General features: G+C 36.7%; 1 protein-coding gene across 3 annotated transcripts in view; it reads left to right on the top strand.

The window, feature by feature from the left end:
* The window catches only part of RMDN3 (regulator of microtubule dynamics 3), a 96,422-nt gene that overhangs the window by 68,005 nt on the left and 12,796 nt on the right, over positions 1–15,621 (top strand). For all 3 annotated transcript variants that reach the window (XM_075192800.1, XM_075192801.1, XM_075192802.1), the window contains exons 8-9: positions 11,809–11,884; positions 15,214–15,291. In XM_075192800.1, the coding sequence (XP_075048901.1) occupies positions 11,809–11,884; positions 15,214–15,291 (154 nt within the window). The remainder of the gene's footprint in view (positions 1–11,808; positions 11,885–15,213; positions 15,292–15,621) is intronic.

Below are 15,621 nucleotides of genomic sequence, written 5' to 3'. Positions count from 1 at the left end.
TTATATATGCTTACAGGCAGGGCTGCCAAGAGGAATTCAGGCCCGGGACCCCTGGCATGGCCGGGCCCGGGTAAAATGTACCCCCTCCCCCCCCTCCCACTCTCGGCAGCCCTGCTTACAGGTCTGGACCATGTGATATTTTTTTAATAAGTCCTATATGGCAGTATTTGAATAAATGTTAGTACATTTTCTCTGCTCATTCACGTTGACATATTCTGCTTCTGCGCCTGGGAATTTTTATTATATATTCTTGCTATATTGGTTGATCAGGCCCTGATTGTGCTGTTAAAATATCAAGTCTGCAGCTGGCTTCCATGTACATTGATGAGTCTCTAATCCCATAGAACTGGTTGTAAGGTTTTCTCCTTATCCTTCATAGATTTTTATTTATTTTATGCAACCAATTTTGTGACTGCTCAAGTTCCATTTCCTGAGCAGGCCCCCGTGTACAATTAAATTTTGAGGAGTAAAATTTCCTGCCTTAATTTTGAACTGATTCTGCACAATTGTAAATATTTGCTCCCTGCTGAGACTTTCATAGCGTGAGTGTTTTGTGAACAGTATATAGTTGCATGTCAGCACGAGACTGGATCCTCCCTCAGGAATTCCGTGTAGGTTATGAGAAGAATAAATGCTCTGTCAGGTTGCTACTTAAATTACTTCCTATCTTTGTTCTGCTTTCTAGGGGATTATTTTTGGAGTGAATGTGACACCATCACCACTAGTGCTTTAAGGGAATTATTATTTGCATATAATAAAACAAATAATAATTTAACTATAATTAATAATGTAGTCATATTTAAGAATGTCTTGAATTGTTTTTACATTGAGATTAAGGTATATCAGACTATAATGTTGGTAGTGCTTTTACAAACATTATTTATACTTTAGCTAATTCAAATAGAATTTTTTGCAAGTAATAGTACAAAAAGTACGTCAGGATATTGAACTTTCTTGTAGTACAGGAATAAAGAGCAAACTACTTATAAAGTAAATACATAACAATGCAACAATGTAAAGTGCTTTGCGTCCTAATGGGAGAAAGGCACAATATAGATCAAAATAATTATTATTATTATGTTTCCAGTTACTATACATGTATGCTTAGATAAGGGTAAATGTCATGATTCAAGATCCAGTGACCTTGATTCATCTGTACCACTGTGAAAGCTCAATTAAAATCCACACAACAATTAAACAGTAATTGGGACAAACTTAAAGTTGTCATCTGAACTTCTGGGAAGTAAATATAAGTTCAATGAAACAGGCTGGACAAAGGTAAAATTAAACCCGGAGTTCTGCTTGGTCTTCTTCATGAGATAGATATATGATATGGTATATAGTTCCTCAATGTTCTGTGCACCACCATTTTTAGTAAGTTTAGTACCATTCTTGTGCATAAAGCTATTGTTCTTAGCCACTGATATTTTGCCTTCCTTGCGTTTTTAGAAACCCAGTATTTTCTTCCCGACTGCCATAACTTAAAACCTCTGGTACAGTCTGTAATAACAAAAACTTTGTAAAATCTTCATTTATAGAATTATTTGTGTAAATGTTAGATTATAGTATTTGCTCATTCTAAATGACAGAGCTAAGCGCTTGTATTAAACCATCTTAATAAGGTTCTGTGTCGAAGCCTCTGAGGTCATTTAACTTTAAAAGTCACTTAGCTGTCGCATCCTGTTTTTACCTACCAACCAAGCTGTTATACAGCAGAACATTTTATGCACATATTTTTGTTCACTTTAAAGTATTTGAATAAATAGAAATAAATGTGTCTGTACCTAAAAAAAACTAAAATGACATGAATCAAAGTATTTCCTACCCTATACGTGTATGGGGGACATTCCGAGCTATTTCATTCAATATTCTCTTCTGCTCAGATAGTAGATTTCATCCTTTCTACTGTAAAGACCATCAGTCACCCCCTCTATTGCCTATAATTTGACATTAATGCATACTGATCAGCTGTGCTATACTTTGCAAATCTTTTTACATGTACTTGATGGGAGCATACAGATATTTTATTGCTCTTTTATTTACTTACCATTATCACTTGGATTAAATTGAGATCTTTACTAGATTGGAAAATACTAGGGGAGAACCGTACTAGATTTGGACATGCTCCTCAAGGGTCTGCATCTGCCAAGGTTTTATTGGTAAAGTCTTATGACTGTTAATGCTGACATAAACAATGTTATCTGATCCCTCAGGGCCAGCTTGTAGCACCTAACTAAGTGACAGTTGCAACCACAGGAAGGCAAAGGCTACATATGTTCTCTTGTTGTAGCTGCTCCCACTGAAAACCTAGATAGACTTTCAGAACAGGATGTAAGAGAGGTCTTCACCTACAGCAAACCGCCTTTCTCGTAGAGAACCATATTCTCACAGGTACTCGGATGCTCCCAGGACTTAAACGCAGAGTAGTCAAAATTTTTCTCCGGTACCAGGTAGCGATGAGGTAAAGAGACTGGGAGAATAATACACCAGGCGGTATACAGAAGATATCCAGTACCGATACAAATGGTCGAGGTCAGGCAGCAAACAGTAAAACCAAGGTCAAGCCAAAAGGTCAGAGCTGGCAGGGAGCAAGGTAGGTCCATTAACAAAGCCAAGGTTCTTGACAGGCAGCAGACAAGGAATTTCCAGGAACAAACTGGGTCAGGTAATTAAACAGAATATCAGATTTCAATAACACAGCAGGCTTCACAAAAAATGCAGGACATAAATGTTATAACTGACAGGGAGGCTAAACCCTCCCTGCCATTTAAATTAGTGAGGGCCAATTAGATTACTCCATCAGGAACAAGCTTCCCGCTCCGCATTGACAGGGTAAACATGGTCATGAGACCGACAAGCCGAACACCGTGTCCCAGTCGTTAGGCAACCAGCCAGGACGGAAGAAGCATGGCATACGGCCATATAGAAAGGAAAGCATCTTAGCTGCCTAGCAACGGTCAGGGCAGAGAAGTTATAGCTAGCTGTCATGAAGTAGCGCAGAGGTTCATAGCACTTGTGCATTTGCTCCCTTTACTCTCACTGCTCCTAGCTATGACATCATTCCTCTTCCTTTTCCTCTATTAATATAGCCCAAATCCCTGATTTGTAACGATAATGTGTTATTGAAGATAGCATAGAAACCGTTGGAAAAGTAAAAAGTGATCAGGAGTCCACCATGTGTTTCATATAATCATAAAGTCTACTTTGTCAGGTGTTTACCATCTTTTCTAAGTTGATTCATGCAAAATGTATAGTACTTATTAATTTTAAATGCACTTCAAAAGCACTAGGCACGCCCCTGGGTATTTGGCCATGCCCCCATCATTGTGTGGCCACACCTCCTGTCCTATACCCAAATGTTGGGAGGCATGAGGCAGTCCTATTGGAGTTTTCCACCAGCCAAGCACAGAGCTGATTAGTTATGTCAGTAGTCTTTGGAGTGTGGGGTGTAAGCCACGCAAACATGGTGAGAGCATACATGGAGTCGTAGAAAACCTGAAAACAGCCTGAAACAATCTCTCTATTTGTATTCATTCTTCAAAACTGGTTCAACTTGTAAGTTCAGGTGACATGGCCTAATTGTGCACAGCAAAATGCAGTGAAAGGGCAGCAGAAATGCAATGAGAGAGATGCCAACCTTTCAAAAGTTTGCTGAGATGGCTAATACTTTATTACTATTATTTGTCCTTAGGTAGCTATCCCCTTCAAATGAAATAAAAGGGCAAAGTTGTGTTTGTCTTTGTATGCTGCAGAACTTTCACATGCTTTTTCCAACATGCTTGGAGATGTCAGTAATATGTGTTCTATGAAAAAAGGGTCTATTTATTATTGTGCAGCGGTGCCACTCATTATGTGTCGCTGCTATTTACTATGCCAGGGCTACTCAGGGAGCCCCAGCAACGTACCCCCTCCTACACAAGCGGTTTCTCTGGACTTTTGAACTACCGCAGTTTGTTGAATAGGCCTTAAAATTGATTTACTGTTGCTCATTAACCACATCAAAATACTTGTCTGTTTATTAACAACTCTTGAAATAAAGCCTTATTCCCTTGTTTCCACAAATTTTTAATATTTAACAACGGGTGAAATGAGCTGGGTAACTTTGTACTAGGGTAGTAGTAATTGAATATAAGGGCTAGGCTACTAAGTGTAATGTAGTGGATAAATATGCTTGGTCAAAGCTCAGAGTGAATTGTCATCAAGGGCTGATAGTTTCCTCTGGGCCCACATGCAGTCACAATGTGTGTTGTAGGTGAGTGCACAAGGTTAAAGCTGCTGCTGTGTAGTATACAGTTCTGCTTTTTTTGCCCTCTGCTGCCCTTGGTAAATTAGCCTAATCCAGTAGTGTTTGTTTAATTTTATTTGGACATACTGAAATGTCTTTCACAACAAACATTTTATAAATTTAATTTCTATGCTTTACGCACTGTAGCATGTGGCTGATTACATTATAACCTTCTGTTGTCTGTCATGTAAGGTACAGCAATATTAAATGTCTGACTTTCTGTTGTGAGAATAAATATAACTGCAATTAGCTTTGTTTCTCAGGCTATGTATTTGTATTGATCCGGATGACTTATGCTTATTTCTGTAAATCTTGCATTTCTGGGAGTTGAGGAAGTCATTTCTGTTACACAGATCTGCCTTTGCTAGTTTATCCTCATACCCCATAGAGAAGGGAAATAAATATGCTAGGTTATCTGTTTCTGAAGTTCTTTAGTCCCCACATGGTAAGGATATAACTTATTTGTTCAGCTGCCTGAGGCCGTGGGAAATATCCATATTATCTTTGCTTGTGGTTCTTGTGCATCCTTCCAGTGTCTGCAGAAGAACCACATTCTGTATAGAGCAGAGGAGCAGCCATCCCCACACAACAGGTTTTCAGTGTCAATAAAAGGCAAGATAAATATTTTGAGCTGTGCTGGAGTCTGGGGTTGATAAGAAGAATACATCTTTATTCCGCTAAATGAGTGGTTGCATTATATTTCCCTTTCTTCAGCCTCCTATTTCTTCACATTCTGAGTGTTTGGTAATCCCAAGTGGGCTGTGTAGAGTACACACATCTGCAGATCTTGGCATATTCGCTCAGACTTCACTAGAGGGAAACTATTGCTGCATCTAATAATTTTACCAATAAATAATGTTTTAAGGCTGATGCAGTTAAAGCACACAAACATTTTATTTAAAGGTGACAAATAAGATCTCAGGATATTTACACTTGTGGATTAAATGTTTTTATTAAAACAAATTTGCATAATGGTACATATGCATAATGATGGACTGGAGGCAGCACAGTGGCTTAGTGGTTAGCACTTCTGCCTCACAGCAATTATGTATAATTCTTAGAGTTTTATATTGTGCTAGTATGTCCAGTCAACACACATAGGATAAGATAGAGCCTGTGGCTCAACAGGTTAGTAATTGGCTATGGTAGGAGAAGGCCAGGGTTCAAATCCGGAATAAAGAAGATTAATTTTTAGCTTTTACAATTTTGTATTTGTTTTTCATTTATTAAAATGATTAACATTTCCCTTTTTTATACTATTATAATATCTTTAATATATGTATCTTGGCTGGACATGCTTATAGTTTATTCATGTGATCATATGCAATCTTTGTATCAGCAAACGAAAATGCCGATTCATAGATCAATCCTAGCTGTGACACTGGTGATCTAGATCGGTTTTATATTACAATTAAGATGTCTATAGTGTGTTTTTGAATTTAGAAAATGGATGTTTTATGTATAATTGTAAGACTTTTATATTGTACTTTTGTTGTCATTCTATAATGTGATTGAATGGATAGGATTGGTCCCAGGCTATTTAAAACCGGAACCGACATTGAAACCCCCCAAACCTTGATAAAGAGTTAGTTTGAAGCGTATTGGTGGTAATGGGGATCTGTGACCAGGTGCGCTATTCAATCCAAGTATTGAAGAGACTGTTTTGCCAGCTACTTAACATCTTTCTCTGCGGAGACTTTCTAGTTTCTACATGCTTGATTTTCACTTGTATGGGGTAAGCGCACAACGCTATTGGTATCTCATATCACACAGAGAGATTCAAATGCTATGTTTTAACTTTGAAATGCTGAAATTACAGCAGAAGTCTGGTAATAAAGAATATATTTTTATAATAAATTGTATTGGACATTTATATCACTCAAAAAGGTGTGGAATGTTCTAACTGATGGCATTTCAAGAAAGCTAATATAGTACACTTTTGGGTGGTTAAAATATAGAAACATCTTAGGCATTGTTTATATAAGTCAAACAGCAATATTTTATGCAATATAAGTACAAGACCACAATCCTTACATGTTTAGGTAAACAACAGATTCACATACATCTTTTTGGATTTATTAATAGTAGGAACAGTTATTTTTGAAAAGTGTGTATTTTTGGTAAGGGTCACACGATGTTTTGTGTTTTGTTTTCTTTCACATGTTGAACCGGAACAACAAAGAAGAAAAAACCCCACATGCTTTTAACTGGAAGATATTCTCTATATATATTGGAAAGGCTCTTTTTCTATCATTAAATGTTGACTATTTCAATTGATAGTCTAAGATTATATGCTTGACACCAGCGCAGATTTGCAGTATTGTTTTGTTTTTTGTTTAACTTTCCCTTTAATGTTATAGGGCGACATTTATATTGGACAGCACAGTGGCGTAGTGGTTAGCACTTCTGCCTCGTAGCACTGGGGTCATATGTTCGATTGCCTACCATGTGTGGAGTTTGTATGTTCTCTCCGTGTTTGCATGGGTGTCCTCTGGGTGCTATGGTTTACTCCCACACTCAAAAAACATACTAGGGATCCAGATCACTCTAAAGTGGGAGTAGAGGGAACGTATCTGGTGGCAACAGAGGTTCCCATGTATTTAAGCTTGTAATGTTGCCATCTTAAGGCAAGTCTTGCTTCTATATTAGATTTTATGGGCCTGATTCATTAAGAAAAGTAAAGCAAATAAAAAAGGAGTAACTTTGCACCTTGGCAAAACCATGTTGCATTGGAGGGGAGGTAAATTTAAAATATGGGGACAGCTTATCTGTGTGGAGTTTGTATGTTCTCACCGTGTTTGCATGGGTTTCCTCAGGGAACTCCGGTTTTCTCCCACAATCCAAAAACATACTAGTAGGTTAACTGGCTGCTGTCAAATAGACCATAGTGTGTGTGTGTGTCCCTCTCTCTCAACTGTAAGCTCGACTGGGACTGATGTGAGTGAGTTTTCTGTGCGCTGCGGAATTAGTGGCGCTATATAAACAGCTGACGATTATGTCCAGGATAGTAAAACGTGTTGGGCCTACTCGGAAAGTATATACAGTGAAAGGCTTTCAGTTGGTGCTATAGGAATGCAAAACATTTTGATCCAATAAACATGGAATGCGTCAAACATTTCTTTGTTTGTTCTCAGGCGTTCAGTTTTCTGTATCCTGATTCTCACTATGATCTCAGAGAAATAATTTATTGAATAACTAATTGCCAGGAACTGAGCAGGGGTCAGGTGTTTTAGTTATGATTACAGTTTGTTGTATCATTTTGATTTAACAAGTGGTGCTATAGAATTGTGCTTTGCTGAAAGCCAGAACTTCGTTTTGTAAAGCAAATAAACATACAGCTTATACCCAAAAAGCAAAGATTGTCTGGAGTCTTTTTCTCAAATGAGATACATTACTGTAATACAACCCCAAGTTTAGACTGCACCAACCCCCCGCACACCTCTCTTGGATGATGATTGTATGGCTCCTTTGTCTTTTCTTCCACCCTGATCTATGTTGGGGGTGCATGTATGTTCTCTCACCTCAGATGTTTCTCACTGCCCTAATACCTTTTGTACACCTTGAGGAGTGCTACATTTACATATGGAAAGGGATTGAATTCGCCCAAGGAAAGAAATTGTTCTTTTTATTTCGGGTATATTTCTATTTTTTCTCTTGAGGTGGGTGCTCTTCCAACAAATACAACTAACTTTATTCAAAGACTGAAGTTGGACTAAGAAAAGGAAAAGGCACGTCAGTCCACGAATTCATATTCTTTATACTTAAAAATGTATTGTTTAATTCATCGTTATTAAAAATTATTTGCTTACTCCAGGTATATTTATGGCGAAGTATTAAAAATAAGAAAAAAATCTAAAGTGAGAAATAAAGAAAAATATTGGGGTCATCTAAAATAAATAAACCCTTATGTAGAAACTGGACTAGTGGAAAGAGAAAAGGATTAAATACCACCTCTATTTCATGAATCTTATTAATGTTCTTGTGGGAGGATATATCCCAATTAGCAATAAATATATTGATCTTATATTTAACTTATATTTTCAAAATATGTTATTCTTTAAAAGGGAAAAGTGAGAAATATTACCAATCCTCCTCACCAATTCAGTTGTGGGTGTTATATGTTTAGCCTGGGTACACACTACAGGGTTTTCAGCCGATTATTGGGCCAGTCAAACAATAAACGACCATTCGGCCCGATATTGCATTAGTGTGTGCCCTCCAACGATGAACTATTATCGTTCCAAAGCACATTGTATCTTTTTATTTGATTTTTAAACCACACTAAAAATCTCGTTCAACAATGGAATAATAATGACGTTCCAATTCTGCAGTGCGTACGTACTCACGACCGGCAGTGTCCATAGATCTCTATGGAGTGGGCAGAGTCACAATCTTTTCAGCCGATGGTTATGACTGATAAAGAGCACAGATCTGACGGTAAATCGTGTAAAACTTTAATAGTGTGTAATCGGCATGCTGATCGGGACTTTTTATTTCCCAGTCGTTAGTAAAATTGTTAAAGAAGTTGCATCTGGAGAAATTTTCTGTAGTGTGTACCCAGGCTTATTCCTATAAATCTCTTGTATTCTCAATTTGTATTGTTCATAATCATGCTTCTTTCACTTGATGTCATTCTCATTCTCATTTACATAACGTATATATTTGTCTGCACCTTCTGTAGTTCTTATTCTTAATAAAGAGGAATTCAATATTTATTCTTTTATTTATTTTCATGCTGTGTAGCTCAATTAGTACAGGTTTTAGATATTACCCCCTACACAATTCCCAGGAGACACTTTTATGACATTCACCTAATATATTGTAATTTGTCAACCATATATCTTCCCCCTACTTCCGAAGTATATGATTATCAGATAAGTATGCTTTTAATCATAAGGGGATAATATTTATCAGTCACTATTGTCTATTTACTGGATATATTCTCACAAGTTAACCCGTGCATGATACTCATGCATTCTAGTCAAATCAAGCTACTTAAGGTGTTAAAAAGGTTCTTGTCATGCATTTGGGCCTAGCCCAGGCCTCCTCAGGGGAAGAGCATTACTTACCGACGCAAGCGCCCTTTTTTAGCGTGGTTTTGTCCACATGTCACCACCTCATCATTTTTCTCCATCACCTCATCCTTCATCTTCATCGCCACATCCTTCATCAAGCTACTTAAGGTGTTAAAAACTCCCCACTGTCACCCCCGGCAACCACCAACCACTCCCAACTGTCACTTCTCCTTCAAGAAATATATAGGTCAGTGTATAACTCTGCCCAGCAGGTGGCGCTGCAGCTTGGTGGGTTTTTTTTCCCACACACGCCACTAGGCATTTATATAGTAGATTGTTATGATGAATGTTTATAGTATATTCTTATTACTACTAAATCTGGTCAATATACTATTAATCCTTAGACTGATGTTTGTTAATCATTCAATTAGTGTATCACTTTTGGTTTACTAAAGGAGACATAGGCATTATCTCCCTATTAAACAAAAAGCAAAACAATAGTGCTAATCTGTGCTGGTGTTCAACATACAATCTTATTTTTCAATTGATAGTCTAAGATTTTATGTTTAACTTCAGCACAGATTTGCACTATGGTTTTTTTTTGTTTTGTTTTTTTAACTTTCCCTTTAATGTTACAGAATGACATTTATATAGGGCAGCGTTGTGGCTTAGTGGTTAGCACTTCTGCCTCACAGTATTTAGCTCATGATTGTGACTATGTGACTATGGCCTTATCTGTGTGGAGTTTGTATGTTCTCCCTGTGTTTGTGTGGGTTTCCTCTGGGTGCTCCAGTTTCCTCCCACACTTCAAAAACATATTAGTAGGTTAATTGGCTGCTATCAAATTGACCTTAGTCTCTGTGTGTATGTTAAGGAATTTAGACTCTAAGCTCCAGTGGGACAGGGACTGATGTGAGCGAGTTCTCTGTATAGCGCTGTGGAATTAGTGGCGCTATATAAATAGCTGATGATGATAGTGTGTAGTGCGCAGGTGAATTTGGACTTTTTCTTGTGTTTGTTAGGTTCTCTCCCTGTTAAATATATTATTTCATAAGTCTCCTATGAGGTCTCCCATTTATTTCCGGTCTTTGAGTGATACTTTTCTCAGGAAATGTGCAGGTCTGTGGCCTGCCATCTTTCTTTTCCTAACAGAGATGTTATTGCCAGTGGCACTAACGGTATATTGTCATTATCAAAGCCACATGTGCTACTTTCATTTATTTAACCTTGTAACTAAACAGAAGTACAGTGTCCCTAGCAGAACAGTAACATAGAACCAATTACATAGAAGCAACCTGATTTCCGGTAGAGCAAACTATAGAATGTGATTTAGCACTCTTAGGGGCATATTCAATTCCGATCCGCGGGATCGCGCCGGAACGGCGCCATGGGGCTGCGTACGAAAATCTGCGTTATTGCGGTACCGTATTACCGGCAGTACTGCGCATTTTCCGCGGTAACACGGATCGGAATTGAATATGCCCCTAAGAGTTATTGCGGCGCTAATCAATTCCCCCCTATTACCATTATTACAGTAAATTCAACCCGGCTTTCTGCTTGCAGCTCAGGGAGCTGCGAGCAAAGAGCCGGCGTTGAAATGATCATAATAATGGTATTACCGTAATAACGGTAATAGTGCACAGGCCGCGTTACTTTTTACAGTAACGCGACCAATTGAATTCCCCTCTTCGTAGTTGTGTGTTAAACGAGGTTAAGCAAAAATAAGGGGAATTTAGGGATACACTCTTGGAATTAGTAGGTGTCTGCATAATTTATAGTGTTCCCTAGGGACTCCTCAAAACAATCTCTTGCCAAAACCATTCTTTATAGCTTACCATATGTAATATTAGCATCTCACCAGAGGCAGGACGAAATTGAACAAAACTGTCAAATCTTTAATACAAGTCTCTTGTTCATTCACCAGATAACTGTTTTGTGCATTTAAAAAGTGTAAATGAGAAATGACAACTCTGCAAGCTCAAATATTGTAATAATTTCCACATAGGATAGATTAATCATCTTATATTTGTATTACACTGACATTTACATACCAATTTGTGGGAGTGGTGTTATTAGAAGTATAAACTATTGTAAGGAGTAATGACCCCCTACTGAAAAACATTGCAAACATTAAAAGCTACCTTGGATTTCTGTGACCTGTATAAAATTACTCAAGCAACAGCCTCATGCTTTTATATGGTGACCGAACTCCTCTGGGACTATTCATATCCATTTAGTTTACAGTAGGGAGTGTATTTTCCCTTATTTTATACCGTATTTTTTTTTTGAATAGCAACTCCTTTAGCTTTACTATTTAAAAATGGTGTGTCAGATTCTCAGTAATGAGCAGTAGCAAGATAACATTAATTGATTAACTATATGTTTCCCTGTTGGTGAAGTTTGGAATCTGAATTTCCATGCACAAATCACAAACCTGTGAGGACATTGACAGTACAACACTTGTGCTGCACATCTGCATCCATTATACCTACTTTGCTCTATTTGTAGGTTTGCCATCCTTTGCGGCCAACTTGCAGAGCATGAAGGCATTCAGAAGCGCATTCAGATTGGATACCTTTTTAAGGTAAAAGAAAATGGTTTAAGTGAAAAGTATGTCCTCTTTTTTCAGATACTTCGATGGTAATGTGCCCCAATAATATCACAAATAGAGTAAATTCAAATGAAACAATATTTATTAAGAGATTAAAGGATTAAAAATATTTTTTTCTTAATAAAAGTCACCGTTAAGCACCCTTTGGAATGGTTTTTTACCCCTACAAAGACTGCATTTACTATAGGTTGAATGGCCTGAATCTTTGACCTACAAGCTACGTAAAAGATTCCATGAAAATGTACAAGAAGCATGATGTATCACATGTGAATTGCATATTATTGTCAGAATGTATTCACTATTTATGTTTACTTTTAAGGAAATGGTGGCTGCTGAATTTTGTTTGAAGTAGTTCTTAAATGTTGTTATTTTTCTTCAATAAAGAGGTTATTGGAGGATCAACAGAGCATTACAGTAATATTGAATAAAACTTATATAGATACAACAACTTTACATGATGTTACAGCTAACCACAGTAATTGCAATATAATTAACTATCACTGAACAGTAGAGCTAGAGCTGGTGCTCTTCACAACTTGTATTGCTTCTCTGACAGAGGGGTAGGGAGGACAAAGGGGATAGAGTTGGGTGACACTAAAGTCTACCTGCATCGGTGGTGGGGGGATGATTTAATCCAGGAGTGGTCGATCCTCGGGAAAAGAGCTGGCGAAAGCGTAAACTATGGGTCAGTTTATTTCTATATCTTTCCCCTCCATTAAAAGGTAATCTCAAGTTGTGGCAAGAAGTATAGGCCTCCCATGTTTTCAATAATACATGTAATATATTCAATCTGATATATATGTGCCACAGTCTGCTCACAACCACTTGACAGGATGGGGGGTATAGCGTGTTTCCAGTTGGCCACTAGGTGGCAATGGAAGCATTATGTCTTATTAATTTATTTTGATGAAGTGAAGCCGCGCCAATTGGAGAAAGCAACAAGGTAATAAAAGGAATATCTTCTTGCACAAGCATCAGACAAGGTCCCTAATTTCAGACCAAAACGCCTGTAACCTAGGACATTTTCACCATATATGCAGGAATGAGCTGGGCATAGGGCCGGTGCAAGGTCTGTAGGTGCCCTAGGTAAAGCTTCTTCTGAATAAGAGTATCTTATTTTTCTATGGTCTGAAGCTGCACACACCACTAATAGGACTGATTGAACATTACAATTATTGTATTTAAGTGGATATGTGGACACTATTTTCTTCAGTGACATTACAAAATAATGACTGTGTTCTTACTCTGCACTGGGAATTGGGACTTGATTTTGACAGCTTTTTAAGTGTATGTTTTATTTTATTTTGAATACACGGAACTGTTTTAATACTTAGGCTCTCAATTCATTCATTAGAGAAGCAAGCTTTTCTCTAAGATAGTGACAACACTGATCGTATTGTCCTTATTTTTAGTGTGCAACCTCACTTATTCAAGCAAATTTATTTATTTATTCTTTTACAGATACTCCCTTCACCTGCCCCTGTCCCCTATCCTTCCCTATTGTGCCTATTTCCCATATTATCTTTATATAAGATATTAATGAACTGGCAAAATAAAATCTAGGTATATCAATGTTGAAGACTGGTGGTAGTTACCAAAGTCCACTAATAAAATACCAATAGTAAAATTACTTTAGTAAGTACACCTGGAACTTTTCTTTACGGACTGTGATTTTTTTTTTTTGATTTTTTTTTAGAGGAATAATGTTGACTCCATGTGGTATTTAAAGCTCAGCAAAACAATCCCTAAACAGTTTCAATTAGTTAACAGCTGTTTATATAAAAAGCAAGTACACACACATATATATATATATATATATATATATATATATATATATATATATATATATATATAAAATTTAAATCAATTATAAAGGAATTAATATATAGAAACTTATAAACCAAATAAGAAAATATAAGACACTTGTCATCAAGGACATAAATAACATAGTCACAGGTAATAAAGATGTTAATTCTGCATTTCATATTGGTGACATTTGAATAGAATGATATTGTTTTATCTGTACTATGGTTAAATGTCAAACACACATTTTTATTATTTATAACAGTCTAAAGGTTTAGAGCGTAACCAATTAAGATTACTTTTCATCATCATCACCATTTATTTATATAGCGCCACTGATTCCACAGCGCTGTACAGAGAACTCATTCACATCAGTCCCTGCCCCAATGGAGCTTACAGTCTAAATTCCCTAATATAGACACACACACACACACACACACACACACACTAGGGTCAATTTTGATAGCAGCCAATTAACCTACCAGTATGTTTTTGGAGTGTGGGAGGAAACCGGAGCACCTGGAGGAAACCCACGCAAACATGGGGAGAACATACAAACTCCTCACAGATAAGGCCATGGTTGGGAATTGAACTCATGACCCCAGTGCTGTGAGGCAGAAGTGCTAACCACTGAGCCACCATGCCCCACCGTGCTACTTTTAACTTGAAATCTATTTGTAGACCTCTTAACACCCCTAAAGAGCTGGGGGCCAATACATTTCTAAAATGTTTGGCCTTTTAAAAATGACTATAGATTGATTGGGGAATTGCTAATTTTTAGATGGAATCCTTTTTAATAATAAGGAAATGCTTCCTAAATGTTTGGTTTTTTTTTTTTTATTTTATATACCAAGGTCAAATTGATTACATTTAGAATTGAAAGCAACAGATATATCCTGAGTTGTCTTGTGTATTTTCCTCTAAAAGAGAATATTTTTCCTAGTTGGAACATTTTCAAGAACAGATTTTAGCATCCACTGTGGATATCCTCTGTTTTGAAAAGCTGTCAACATATCAGAAGCTTGTTTTAAAAACATAACATCTAAGGAACAATTCCTCTTAACCATCCCTTATATTTTTTATCTAGGACTTATAATGTTGACTCCTCTATTTAATATAGTTATTTGAGAAAAAATAAATATATATAATATAATATTTCTATATATTTCTATAAAGAGAGAGTGATATCCAAAAACTTTGATGGGTGAAATTCAAATACTTTTGATTATTATTTATAAAATATCTAGTTTATTAATAGAGATTGTGCTAATAAACACTTGTTCATTTGTTAAAGTGTTTAGATTTTTGTTTATATTATGTCACTTTTTTTTCTTGTAAAACTTTAGCACTACTGCTTATTTTTTTTCTCTCTCTCTATGTTGATTCATATTTTAGGAGTTGTCACTTGAAACTGCTTTTACCATCTTTGAATGGCCCAATGACACAGTTTTTTTTTCCTTTTTATGTTATTATAAACAAGTAATGTTTGTCATTTTTAGGAACATATCGAAATGGCAATTTCTTTACAGCCCCATGACTCCAAATGCTACTATCTGCTTGGCAGGTGGTGCTATGAGGTATGTGTGTCTAAACTGTCTACTTTTTTTTTTTATTAACCCAAGTTTTGCTAATATTTTGTATATGGCATCAACATATTTAGCAGCACTGCACAATCTTGTCAAATTTGAACATGTTGCGAGAATCAATGCAGTAAAACTGCAACACAAAGTGGTTGCAAAAAAAATATTCATACTTGTGGTGGCATCATTAATTAAAAGTCAACTGGTGACATTAATAAAACAATCGGGGCATTAAGTAATAAAACATTCAGGGGCATTATTTATTAAATGACAGTCGGGCATTAATTAATTATATAGAATTGGTGACATTGCATAGAATTGGGGGCA

This window comes from Mixophyes fleayi, chromosome 12 (genome assembly GCF_038048845.1).
Source record: "Mixophyes fleayi isolate aMixFle1 chromosome 12, aMixFle1.hap1, whole genome shotgun sequence".
Taxonomy (NCBI): Eukaryota; Metazoa; Chordata; class Amphibia; order Anura; family Limnodynastidae; genus Mixophyes; species Mixophyes fleayi.
Note: the sequence above shows the minus strand (reverse complement) of the source record. Positions and strands in the feature narration are given on the sequence as shown.